This window comes from Bos indicus, chromosome 4 (assembly GCF_029378745.1).
Source record: "Bos indicus isolate NIAB-ARS_2022 breed Sahiwal x Tharparkar chromosome 4, NIAB-ARS_B.indTharparkar_mat_pri_1.0, whole genome shotgun sequence".
NCBI classification, from domain to species: Eukaryota; Metazoa; Chordata; class Mammalia; order Artiodactyla; family Bovidae; genus Bos; species Bos indicus.
This window is the reverse complement of record NC_091763.1, coordinates 108011819-108025422: the sequence shown is the minus strand read 5'-3', so window position 1 is coordinate 108025422 and position 13604 is coordinate 108011819. Positions and strand designations below refer to the sequence as shown.

At 53.8% G+C, this 13604-nt stretch overlaps 1 protein-coding gene across 1 annotated transcript in view; it reads right to left on the bottom strand.

Annotated features, from left to right (window-relative positions):
- Positions 1-13350, bottom strand: part of ARHGEF5 (Rho guanine nucleotide exchange factor 5) — a 30620-nt gene extending 17270 nt beyond the window's left edge. The window contains exons 1-5 of the mRNA XM_019959239.2: positions 13223-13350; positions 2262-5388; positions 1640-1697; positions 1149-1213; positions 694-947 (exon numbers count right to left, since the gene is read on the bottom strand). Of these exons, the coding sequence (XP_019814798.2) occupies positions 694-947; positions 1149-1213; positions 1640-1697; positions 2262-5376 (3492 nt within the window). The 5' untranslated portion in view covers positions 5377-5388; positions 13223-13350. The remainder of the gene's footprint in view (positions 1-693; positions 948-1148; positions 1214-1639; positions 1698-2261; positions 5389-13222) is intronic.
- Between the last annotated feature and the right edge of the window lie 254 nt (positions 13351-13604).

Below are 13604 nucleotides of genomic sequence, written 5' to 3'. Positions count from 1 at the left end.
GCCAGAACCGAAATGCTTAAACATTGTTCCAGAATGCCTCTCCATTGTGCCATGTCATCTTTCCAGGAAGAAAGGTTTAACCCATATTTTAAATTGATTTTTAAGATAAGCACTCCATGTAAAATATATTAATGACAGTAACTTAACATGAGACCAACAGCCTTTACTGTAGTCTTGCTAATGGAAGGAAGGACCAAGCAGAGCTTGATGGTCATTCAAAAGCTTCTATGAAACCCATGAACCACAGAACAGCTGCAAGGGCCACTCACCAAGGCAACACCAAAAAGCCCCTGCATGTGTCTTGGTTGAAGAGGAAAACTTCAGTGTAGGCTGAACCTTTGGTTGAAGAGGGAAATTTAAGTCTAGCCTGAAGCTAGACTAATGAGATTGAGTGTATACTTCTCCCATCAAATTCAGGGGCATGGTCACTTTGTATGAGCTCAGACCAATAGCACGGAGCAGTAAATGGTTGATGGAGTGAGGAGGAGGTAGATAGGAGGGAGAGGGGTGATGTTCACAAAGCAACTCGAACCCAGCAAGCTGGGGGTGACCCAGTGTCATGGTGGTGAGTGTGGTAGGGACACCCCGGTCATGGTGGTGGTGGTGGTGGTGGTGAGTAGGAGACATGGACGTGAACAGAGGAGACCCCGCTTTCCCTTCTGCAGCCCCTGCCCCACCCCACCCTGGTGGTACCTCCTGGAGCTTCTGGTCTTCATGGGTCATGGAGAGCAGCACGGTGCTATTGCGCACCACGGGGATCTCCTGCCACAGGGAGCCGCTGGAGGCCATGGAGAGGCGACGCAGGTAGGACTCCGAGGAGACCAGGGCCTTTCGGGGCTGCCGGGGCGAGATGGGCCCCGGTGATTCCGTCAGGCTGTCCAACCGCTGCTGGCTCTGAATCTCCTTGTTCAGAAACACATCACTGTACTCCTGGTAAAGCAGCTGAGCTACAGGGGTGAAGAGGTGCAGGAGAGGGAGAGAATTAGGGAGATAGGGAGTTGAGGCTCCGAAACAGGTCACCAAGCCCCGTGGCTCTCCTGGCATGTCTCCCTACAGTTGGCCAAGTCCCACTGCTGATGACTACGAACCCCTCTCCGGCTCAGGAAGAACACTCACGCAGGTCCACAGTCATATTTCAAGGTACTCACAGGAGTTGATAAGCTTGGAGCACCGTCTTGAAAAGTTTCCCATCACCTCCTTTGGCTTTTTCTCCCTGTGGGATAAAGAAGGGCTCCATGGTGTTTGCTGGCCATCAGACATGGAGAAGCCCCAAGTGACGATAAATAAGATAATCTCTGACCACTGGGACATGTGCTAGAATATCAAGGCCAAAGCCTCTGGAGAGGCAAGCTGTAGCCTGACACACTTCTGCATAGTTCGACGCTCTTATGGATGTCAGGTTGAACTTTTATGGCGGGGTTTAGTTCACAGCCAAAGGGTCTAGATGGATAGGAGACCGGGATTCAGCTGCAAGAACCAGGTAGACGAAAGATCTCCCTACCCTGGAATCCTGGTGTCGGTCCCTTCCCCTCCCTACCCCTGGAAAAGACATGATCTCAGCACCTTTGCCAGCTAATAAAAATCTCAGTATCCTAGGAAAGAGAGAAAACTGTACCCATTGGGAGAGAGGGTGACTCACCGGAAAACAATGGCGTCCGACAGGCCAGGGGATCCTTCCATGGCGGGACCTCTTGTGTCTGAAAATGGAAAACGGATAAAGTAACCGAGATTTCGAGGGGGTGTTCAGACGGAGCCAAGGAACCTAAGACCTAGAGTGAGACATGTAGGCATGGGGGGTGGGTTAAAGGTTCAACTGGGCATCTGTGAGAAAGGGAAGAGCCAAAGTCAAAAGCATTTGAGGACACTGGTACCAGATCTGCTCCCATTGCGTCAGAATGTGAAATGGACAAGTAGAAGATGCCTTCTCTGCTAGTGGAAGGGCATCGAGCAAGTGTTTGTAACTGGAAAGTACTCAGGGGTGGGGGAGGGGAAGGTTCCAGAACAATGTTGGCAAACAGAGATGCACCATCAAAGTGCACCCCACAGTAGAGCGAGAGAGACGGAAGGGGAGAAGAAAGAGCCTCGCCATGAGCTCAGAGATGTTTTAGAGGACTTGCCTCTGCCTGGGGCTGGGTACATGGGTGAGGGAAGCCAGCAGGGGGACCAGTAGGAGCCTGGAGGACAGAAGACGGATGAGGAGGGGAGAGCCGGACAGAGTCTGCTCTGAGGCGAGGTCACCGCGGTCCCGGCTCCGCACTCACCTACAGGGCTCTCGGGGAGGATGGAGGGTCTTCGCAGGCCCTGCCGGTGCCAGTCCTTGTGCTTACTCGACCCTTCACCGGGGACCGCCGCCGCCTCACTGCCGCCCTCCACTGGCCTTCTCGGGTCCCGTCGATGGGGCCAGCTCGATGCCTTCTCCAGGAGGATGTGGCCCGATTTCTCCGGCTGCCTCACCGGGCCTACCTCTGACCTCCTCAGGCCATTGCTTCCTTCCTGGGGGGCTGTTCTTCTCCAAGACCCTCTGGCAGGGGCTTCAGACTCTTCTGAGAGCCCGGGTTCAGAGGTGGGTCGCTGGACCTCTGGAGTCCATGGGGTGGTCGGGGAAGATGGGTGTAGAAGGGCCGTCATGTTACTGAAAGCCAGGCCCGGGGGCGTATCACTCTTACACCTGCCGACGGAAGCCAAAGGGTCGGTTGACCGGCCTGTGGCTGGAGGCCAGGAGACCCGTCCTGCAGAAGGTGGGGTGGAGACTGTCCACTCTTGACAAACAGGCCTCGGCCTGCCTTGATCCCCTGAGTTCACGAGTCCTCCCTGCGAGCTCCTGCCCTTCCCCTTGGACTTTGGGGGCAGAGGGGGTGGTTCAGTAGGAGAATCCAGGATAGGGATAGGAGGGAGAGGCTTGTAGATCCTTGAGATGCTCGACAAGACAAGGGGGTGGTGGGGCTGGGGGGCGTCGGGGGTGGGGGGTAACGGCTTGTTGTATCTCTGCCTGGAAGAGACAGAGTGCTGAGTGTGGGGTGGCGCGTCCGGCGTGGAGGGCAGCGGTCGGTGCTCCCTCGCCACCAAGGGGTCAGGAATATGGGCTGGAGGTACCCTGGGGGGGCCGTGGAGCCCCGGACCCAGGGTGAGTGGTGGAGGATGGCTGTACCGCTTCAGCATGGGGATCACCGCAGGGGGATGGCCGTCTGGCTCCACCGTGGAGGGCTGGACGTGCCTTCTCTCCAGGGGAGGCAGGGGCGGAGGTTCATGGATCATCAGGTCCATGGGGGCTGCAGGGGCTGGGGAGGAGCCACAGGCAGGAGACCCGGGGGCAAAGGCCCAGTGCTTCGTGGGTCCCCACGGCTGACTGTCAGGGGGGCTGCCGGCCATGGCTGGATTTGAAGCCGGTTCTCCAAAGTCCTGCCCCGGAGCGGGTGGTGAACTCGAGGCTTCCGGAATGATGGCACAGTCCCTTACAGTTCTCCTGCCCCTTCTTGGGAGCACAGAGCCATAGATGACAGGTTTGGGAGGCCTCTGGGGCAACTCTGAGTGGGAGGAGGACAGGGATATTCCCGCCAGGTGTGGGGCTGGCTCTGTCCCATGAGACCCGGGGAAGGAGTTGCTCCTCACGGGCTGGACCGCTCCGGTGGGGCTGCCCAGGGACCCCGGGGGGTTGGCCCGGCCCGCCAAGGGGAAGCCGTAGCAGGCTGCTGGGGGAGTCTTAGGAGCCCCACGGGGAGATGGACTGTCAGTCGGGCAAGAGGCTCTGGAGGTTTCTGGAGAACAGGCAAGGACAGGAGGCTCCCTCCTGGGAGAGGCAGCCAGGGGACGGGCCATCGGTGTGGCAGCCGTGCCAGGGGGCCCTTCAGGAGGACTGGGTGCAGCTGCCTCTGGGCTCCTTGGAGGGGTCGCAGAGGGACTGTAGGCAGAGACCACCTCTGCCCCCACGCTGCGTGCGGTCTCCTGCCCCAGCTCAGAGCCCTCTTGCTGGTGGCGATGAGCAGTTTCTGGGTCCAGGGACTCCTCGGCAGGACAGGAACCAGGTAAAGAAAAGGGCTGGTGGGAGCATCCTGTGGGTTCTGGGGCAGGACTCGGAGCTATGGGGGATGGAACCTCGGCTCCAGGCTCTGTTTGAGTCCCCGGGATCCTGCTCAGGGGAGAAGAGGCCTCTAGAGACAGGTCACAGGGAGGAGAGACCTCAGGGGCGACCAGAGCCAGTGCAGTGGGACCCTCACGCTCTCCTTGTTCTATGCAGCTCTCTTCTCCTCCTCGGCTGGGTGTGTCCCCCTCCCCGCCCTCTGGTTCCTCCTCCAGTGACCCCACTTCTTCCTCCTGCCCCTCTGCTGCCTTGGCTTCCCACTGTGCACCCGGATCTTCGGGCTTTCCACTTCCTTTCTCTGACTTACTTGCTGAGCTTTGATTCTCCCCGTCCTGAGCACCCACCTCATTCTCCTCTGGCCCTGTTAACTCCCTCCCTTTCTGCTCCCCTTGTTCTGGATCCCCGTGGCTCCAAGTCCTCCAGTCCCACTCCCCATAATTCAGACCCCCCAACTCCTCCCTGCAGCACCACCCCTCTCTTTCTCCTGGATCTTCGAGCACCATGTCATTTTGCATCTGCTGCTGTTTCTGTCTCCCTTCTTCCTCTGCACCTTTAACCTGCTCTCCCATCTGCTCTGGAGCCCCGGAAAGCCCAGCAGAGCCAGCAGCCTCTCCCTGAGGTCCCCCTTCCTCCAGCCCCTCAGTTCCCTGGAGACACACGAGGCCTGGACTTTCCTGCCTTGCAGGTCCACACTCCGAGTCCTCCAGGGGCCGGCTGGTCTCAGCCGGGTGCTCGTCATCACAGGAAGGCCTGTGTCTGGTCCGGGCATAGGCGTTGGAGGATGTTTCCTCCTTCCCTTCTGCTTGTCCCGTTTCCAATATCAAAGACGTGAGTTCTGGTTTAAAGTCCACCTCCACGCTGGTGTCCAGATCCCTGGATACCGAGGCCGTGTCCAGACAGTCACCCTGGTCAGGGCAGGCCAGGAAATCCAGGGAAGCTGGCATCCTTGCCTGTCTATCTTCCAGGCTCCAGGGCCCGGCCTCCTGGCATGAGGGGGTATCATCACAGGCCTCAGCCATCAGGGTTTCCTGGTCGGTCTCCACCTCTGGAGAGGCTTCGTTGAGGAGAGAGGTCATGCTCTCAGCTGCACGGTCATTCTCATCCCTCACGTGTCTCTGCTGGGTCTCCAAGAGTGTGCAGCCCTCAGCCCACTGACACCGCGGGTCCTCACCCTCTTCGGCTGCAGGCTCCAAGGCAGGGGTCTTGCTGCTCCTCATGGGAGCTGCCCAGATAACAGGGAATTCTGCTCTGGCAGGGATGGGAGTCGAGGCTCCATGCTGGGGCTCCTCCGCCTCCATCAGCACTGAATCCTAAAGAGGAATAAGAGACCAAGTTTCCACCCCCTCTTCCGCTTTATTTGTTATTTATCCAGAGGGACAGACCATAAAGAACAAGCATGGGGCATTTCTTTGGTTCCATTTGCAGTCATTCTTTGAGACAAAACGTCCTTCACAAAGTAAGCAGTGGCTTCTATAAAATTTATCATTGATTTGTTCATTTAATAAATATTTGCCGAGTCACCCTTTCAAGGGTGGGGCATTCAGTAGCAAACGAGGCAAACAGACTGTGTCCTCATGGAGCCTGCAGTCTTGTGAAGGAGACAGATGAAAACAATTACGTTAGGGCACCAGACCGCTGTCAGAGAGCTCCCAGCATTCCCCAGTGGTCATTAAGCTCTAGGTGGTATGACGTCATGGTGTCTCCCTGTCGACTCTCTGGACACCAAGAGTGACTCAGGCCCATATAACTCCCAAACAGTGTGAGGGACACACCCTAGATCTTACAGCCCAGAGGAGCAGTGTCTGGAGGGGAATCCTCCTTCTAAACTGCTGACGGGATTAAAACAGGTCTGGCCATTATGGCCGGTGCCTGAGATACCACAGCACCGTATAATCTCCTTTATAGAGGGTCTGAATTTCACTCACCTTATTTTACAGAGTGTCTAGCAAAGCCTGTGACTAATTAACAACAACAAAAAAATTGTGTTTCAATTATATAACAGCTTTAGTAAAGTGGAATGATAACTAGACTTAGATGAGAACCAGATGAGATTAGACAAGAACAAGAGTAGATACAAAGGGTACCCACTCCAATGAGGGCCATCAAACTGGGGACCCCTCATCATCTTACTCCCCCCTTCTCTCTAGCATGAACTCATCTCATCACTTGTCATATTTTGATCTTCCCACCTCTCTTTGCTACTTTGCAAAGAATTTACAAACCAATGGAGAGGAATTGCTTCTGTTTCTTGCAGTTCAGAGCAACCCACACTTCCCTCTGTCCATCATTCCCCTCTGACTATGCCAGAGCACCCTCACCTCCAAGTGCCATCTTCTGTAGCCTGCCTTCTCAGGACCTGGTGCAGTGGGTTAGCTCGTTCTCTAGCACCTTCACCTTCTCTGTTGGAACCATCCCACCAGCCTTTAAGCATGTTTGTGGCTTTCTTCTCTTTCCAAGATGCACTTGGAGTTCTTCACACCTGCTCTTCTCATATCCTTGCATCTCCTCTACCTCCAACCGAACTTTAAGGGCACCACTTTGCTCACCTCCCCTACAACCTTCAACGTGCTAACTCTAAACAAGACTCTGTGGATGCTTATTTTCGGTGGTTCTTGCCAGCATCTGACATTTGACACTGCAGTGGACACCAATTTGACATTACACATACAGGTAGTTATTTGTGAGACTACATTTTTTCCTCTTAAGTTTTCCCCAACCCTTTAATTGACTCATTAGAACTGACTCATTGGAAAAGACCCTGATGCTGGGAAAGACTGAAGGTGGGAGGAGAAGGGGACGACAGAGGATGAGATAGTTGGATGGCATCAAGGACTCAATGAACATGAGTTTGAGTAAGCTCTGGGAGCTGGTGATGGACAGGGAAACCTGGCGTGCTGCAGTCCGTGGGGTCATAAAGAGTCGGACACAGCTGAGTGACTGAACTGACTGACTGACTGAACCCTCTAACTGGGTTACTTTGCTCCTCTTTGTAGCACTTATCACCTAGAGTTCACTTTATTTCTCCTTTGTAGCACTTACACAATTGTAATTATGTAGTTACGTGTGTATTTTAGTTTATCATCAATCTCAAACAATGAGCTTCAGAAGATCAAGAACAACATCTGTTTTGCTCAATTGTCTATACCTACGACAGCTGACTCACTGGAAAAGACCCTGATGCTGGGAAAGATTGAAGGCAAAAGGAGAGTAGGCCAGCAGGGAATGAGATGGTTGGATGGCATCACCAACTCCATGGACATGAACTTGAGCAAACTCCAGGAGATAGTGAAGGACAGGGAGCCCTGGCAAACTGAAGTCCATGATGAGGTTGCAAAGAGTCAGACACGACTTAGCAACTGAACAACAGAATATAATACGTGACCCATACTAAGCACTCAGTAAATATTTTTCCATGATGGAATAAAAATTCTTGTTTCCCTCCTGGCTGACATTCCCCATATTTAATTGAGCATTAACTCCTCTGGATCCTTCCTCCTAAATCTCACTCAAGTCTGTGCACTTTTCTCCATCTCCACTGCTAGAGTCTGGTCCATGCGGCTGCCCTCTCGTACCCAGTTCACTGCAGCTGGCCACTGGCCTCCACACAGCTTCTCTTGCCCTCTTTCCGAGGCATTCTCTCCTTAGTGCCTGAGTGATCAAAGGCCCCACTTCTGGTTAAATTTCTTCAGTAGTCTCTAACTATTGGAGTGAAACCCAAATATATATTTTGGGTAGCATGCCCTCCACAACCTGGCCTCTGTCTTCCCTACAGCAGCATCCTTGTCGGTCACCACTTCCCCCATCCCACTGGCTTCCAGAGCCTTCAGCTCCCCTTCCTGTCACCTGGAGGCCTTCACGGGTGTGGCTCTGGGACCTGGAGTCCTCTTCTCCTGCCCAGAGGACACTTGACTACTTCTTTCACACTTGGAGTTATGCATATAGTGTCTACTTTCTGGGCCAGACCATGAGCTTCAGGAAAACACAGATGCTGCCATGTTAACTGTTCAATTCCTTCTTCCCGCAGCTTAGCTGGCCCTCAGCAAAGATTTATTGCACAGATGAAGGAAGGAAGAACATAGACTTACAAGAATGTTGTCCAACTTTTAGTTCTGCCTTTTTCGTATCTTACTAATTTTAACATAATTGTAGAAATCATGTAGTTGAACATTTTTTTTCTCTTATTCTCAGAAAGGGGATAATATATGCTGTTTGCAAAGAGTCCTAATAAAGATTAAAGAAGGCAACATAAAAAATGAAGAAAAAAAAAAAGGATTGGTAACACTGGTGGTAGCAGACATGTCAGGAATTGTATGTGTCTTGGGAGAAAGAAAGTGTAAGAGGCAAATATTGGATTTATGAGCAGGATGGACTTTTGGAGACACACAGAAAATTTTGCCTAATCTACAGATGAGGAAACTGAAAGTCAGCTAACCTTCAAGTTTCCTGAGTACAGGTGAACTCAAAACATGGTCTCCTGACTTCAGTCTACCATGAGCAACCGGAAGTCCAGCTGTAAGAAAGCTGGCCGGTCACTAGTCTAGAGGAGACCCTGGGGCCCTATAGAACTCACAGCTCCACCTGGACTCACCCTTCCCTGTCTGGTCTAAGCTTAGAGAGGAAACCCACCACCCCCAATGCTGGCTCTCTTGCTGAGATATTGCACGTGCATAGACACTCACATAAGCACACACGTGCATGCACACACACACACACAAAACACTAAACCACCCTGCAGACTCTACAGGGACAGCTTGACATAACCAAATGAGCATGTCCCTCGCCACCCGGCAGCTGTCGCATGAGACAAGCTCCTGGTCACTTCACACAGGTACCATCTCTATGGGCTAAAGGGCCATGTCTAACACAAGCATACTGTGTACAAGGGCTTTTATGTCCTTTTCCAGTTAATTGACACAGTGTGTGATTTGCCCCCGACACTCAGCCTAAGTACAGAATAGTATAATCACTATAGATGATCCTGCAGTGACGTGACCTTCTTCTCCCAACCGCACATTAAATAATATACCTGCTCACCGTGAACACTTTCTGAAACTTGGCTCCTACCTGCCTAAGGCGACCCAGTGATTAAATCTGTAGTCTCGCCTCCCTGACATGTGTATTGTCCCGGTCCTATACCCATACACAGGCTTCCCTGGTGGCTCCGTGGTAAAGAATCTGCTGCCAATGCAGGAGACGTGGGTTCGATCCCTGGGTGGGGAAGATTGCCTGGACAACTCCTTCCAGTATTCTTGCCTGGGAAAGCCCGTGGAGAGAGGAGCCTGGTGAGCTCCACGGTGCTGCGAAAGAGTCTTCACGACTGAACAACAACAACAGACCCAAACACTGTCACGTCCTCAAGCAAGCAGCCTCTAAATACATAAGCGTGTTTCTGCTACATTCAGGTTGTTATCTACGGACAGTATGTGCTGCACGAACATCTTCCGTTCCACTCTAGTCAGTGTCTCCCACTGACACTATTCTCAACACCATCTTTACGCCTTTGGCATTACTGGTGGTCACCGGCTCAGCCCTCATATGCCTCAAGGCTCCACTGCCACCTGCCAGCACATCCCCAGCCTGCCCTACTGTCCCTGAAGCCCCAGGGCCACTGCCTGCGGTGCCCTTGGAGCCATCACTGCTGTCTGGAGTGGTACAGGCCCCACGAGGCCGCCTCCTGCCCAGCCTGCGGCCCCCTGGACCAACCCGGGCGTCACCTGGACCCCACACAACAGTCCTGTCCCCAGAGGATGAGGACGATGTGCTGCTGGTGCCACTGGCTGAACCTGGGGTCTGGGTGGTCGAAGCGGAGGATGAGCCACTGCTGGCCTGAGGTGACCTAGCTCCCTTGGGCATTCTGTTCACAGGGACAGCAACCCTATAGAGGGCAGCTCAGCTTCCCATCCACTACTTCCTTCCCTGTCCCTCAGTCTGAGGGGACTTGATGGGCCTCCTGTTGATCCCAGGTAGCTGCTATCAAGTTAGGTGTCCCTCTTCGTCCTGTGCTATAATCCTATGGGAATCAGGCATTACAAACCAAGAATGTACCAGAGCTAAAGGAAATCTGTAAAACTTGGTTTTACTCACATAAAGGCATCAAGAGAGAGATTTTTTTGCACTTCCCATTATCTTAAAGCCACTGCCTCATCGCTTTCTGCGCTGGGGGTGAATGATCATCTTTATCCGAGTACAGGCAAAGACAGAGCATGGCACCATGGTGACCTGGTCTTCCTCCAGGCCAGGGTCATTTTTGCATCTGCTGCCCCTGTTCACTTATGACTTCTTTCAGGACAAAACTCCAAGTCACCCACATGACAGTGTGTGACAGAACTCAAGAACTCAACCCTCCCCCCATAAAGCCCCCAATACCTTAGCTCAGGTCTATTTCAACTCACCAGATGTGAATTTGTATTTCAATGATATCCCTCCTCCTCACCTGCACCCCTCATCACACTACTGCTTCTTCAGTCCAACACCAAGTACCAAGTGTACTTCTGGAGAGGATTTTTCAGCAGTGTTAGTTTCAAATATCCTGACTTACACCACAAATCACTGAAGTACTCTCGCGATTACAGTACTTCTGCATTTACACTGTGTCATCTGTATTCTATTTTAGGAAAATACCAACCAAATCAAAAGACACATTCTCATTTTGTTTTCAAAAATAAGACCCATAGATGGATGCCTTTATTCACTGTTTGACATTACTGGCCTTGATGCTACATCAAAATAAGAGTAGCTTTCTGGACCGTTATCTGCTAAGACATGTGTTCTACCTATCCGAGGAAGATAGAACCCCCATCATTGAAGTGAAAAACTGTAATGCTGCTGCTGCTGCTGCTAAGTCGCTTCAGTCGTGTCCGACTCTGTTCGACCCCATAGATGGCAGCCCACCAGGCTCCCCCGTCCTTGGGATTCTCTAGGCAAGAACACTGGAGGGGGTTGCCATTTCCTTCTCCAATGCGTGAAAGTGAAGTCGCTCAGTCATGTCCAACCCTCAGCGACCCCATGGATTGCAGCCTTCCAGGCTCCTCCATCCATGGGATTTTCCAGGCAAGAGTACTGGAGTGGGGTGCCATTGCCTTCTCCGGAAAAACTAATAAACACCTCTATTTCCTAATGTCTAAAAATATTGCATCATCCACTGCTTTGTAGCATTTACAGTGTCATCTATATTCTATTTTAGGAAAATGCCCACCAAATCAAAAGGTATGTTCTCATTTTGCTTTCCAAAATAAGACCCATAGATGGATGCCTTTATTCACTGTTTGACATTACTGCCCTTGATGCTACATCAAAATAAGAGTAGCTTTCTGGACCACTAACGCTAAGATCTGTGTTCTACATATTTGAGGAAAGCCCCACCATCCAAGTGGAAGCTGTAATAAACACCTCTATCTATTCCCTAATGTCTGAAAACACCACATCATTCACTGCTTTGTAGCCCCAGTGGGCTTACACAGACCATCATTAGTGGCAATGCTAACACACAGCCCACAAACCCACCGGTGGCCCTGGTGCCATCCACACAGAAGTGTGAGTGACCTGTTTGTGTCCTTAACATAGACCCTGACGGTCACCTTGTTGACACTGTACGTGACCAGCTCCAGTTTACTCCACAGACGTGGTGAGTGACTCACCCGTCTGCACCAAATGCTGTAAATCATCTGCTTGGGTCTACACCACTTGAGTAAGCCGGATCCCGTCCTTGTCCACACCACAGTGTGACTGACCACTCCAGACACCACGAATGACATACTCTTTGTCTATCCCACAATCACTATGCTTAATGAGGCCGCAGACAACCCCAGACAGACCACATTGTGGACAGCCATACACTCCAGGAACCCCGAAATGATGCAGACTCTTGACTAAGAACCACCGTGTCCTTCTGATAAGAGATTCCTCCTCTCATCTCCTGCCTGCTCTTTCTGCCCCACCAGGACAATGACCTACATTCCTCCTGTGGGACAGTCTCATTTGATTGACGCCCCACATCCCTTCCCCTCCCCAGCCCCCCAAGAACCCCCTCCAAGGACATGATTCCAATTTCAGGCCCACAGACTGGCGAACAGATGATCCCCATTTTGCCAGGGCCTGGGGTTGGGGGGTGGGGGGGCGGGTAGGGAGCTAAACCAGGAAGTCTGAACAAGAGGCCACATCAGGAGCTCTTTAGTCAGGGGCTGGGAATTCTGGAGTCGACACAGGATGCAAGATCCTGGACAGCAGTAGGGGAACAGAAGGGGACAAAAGACAGAAAACTCACCCTATCTCCCTTGTCTGTCAGACACACCCTTCCCCTCAATCTGACAAGAGGCTTGGCCAGAGTTCACGTCTAGGCAGACAGGAGGGCAAATCTGCCTTGGGAATCCCAGATTCAGGAAGGCGAGCAGGGGCTTAGATCTGAGAATTGCGGAACGGAGTTGGGAGGGATGCTGCGAATCGGGGCTCAGAAGGGTGTTCTAGCACCCCCGCCCCCACCCCAGCTCTGAACAGCTCCCTTCCGACCTCGCCGGGTTCTGAAGGCAAAGCTAGGATCCGCAAGAAGCTTTGGGAGCCCTCCCCGGGTGTGGGGAAACAGGGGAGGGGGGCAGGGCGCGAGCCCTTGTTTACAGGTTGAGGCACCTCCTCGGCTCCCAGCGAATAGCTTAGACACACACACAGTAGGCGAGTCCACAGGCAGATAAGCGAAGGAAGGCCCGGCCCGAGTAGGAAAAAGGAGACGGCAAAAGACCTCCAGGGACGGCGTCCGTCCACAAAGGGAATCTTGGCTACATCTTATTACAGGAGCGGGCTTTCCCCAGGGCCTGGACTTGGAAAAAAGAGCCCTGATTACCGGCCCGCGGAACATCTTAGGGGCAGGGTGCCCATTTCCGAGGCGGGGAGCAGGCCGGAAGCAAAGTTTTCCAGGCAGGAGCCCTTCCTCCCGCTTCTCTCCCCTCTCCCAGACCAGGTGCTCGGGCCCCGCACCCCACCTCCGCCCACCTGCCCGGCGCGCTCCCCGCCACTTTGTGGAGCCCGCGCCCCGGGAGCCCGCGGGGGCTGCTCCCAAGGTGAAGGCCTCGATTCCCGGGCTTCCCGCTCCCTCCCTTCCCCTCCGCCGGCGCGCCACAGCCGCCCGCCCGGAGCCGGGCACCGGGCACCCACCTGGGTCAGTGTCACATGCTGTCCGGGCGCCCCCCCGCGTGCCCTCGGGTCCCCCGCCGGCCGGCCGTCCCCAGCGCAGGCCCCGGCCGCCCCGCCCGGCCGGGAGGGAGGGATCTGGTTCTCCTCGGAAGTTTCAGGTGAGGAAACCAGGGACACACCTTCCTGGGGGAGGGCCGGGGCCGGTCCGCGCCGCGGCCTCATTGGTGTGAAGGCAGCGCCCGCGTCAGAGCTGGGAAGTGCCGGCCGGGCCGGGCTGGGAGCCCGGGGCCGGGCGGGGAGCCCTGGGCCCGCGGGCGGGCCCGAGGGCGTGGGAGCGGAGAGCGGACCGCGGGGCCTCCCCTGGGCCGGCTAGGTCTCTCAGATCTGCCTGGTTTCTTCTCCC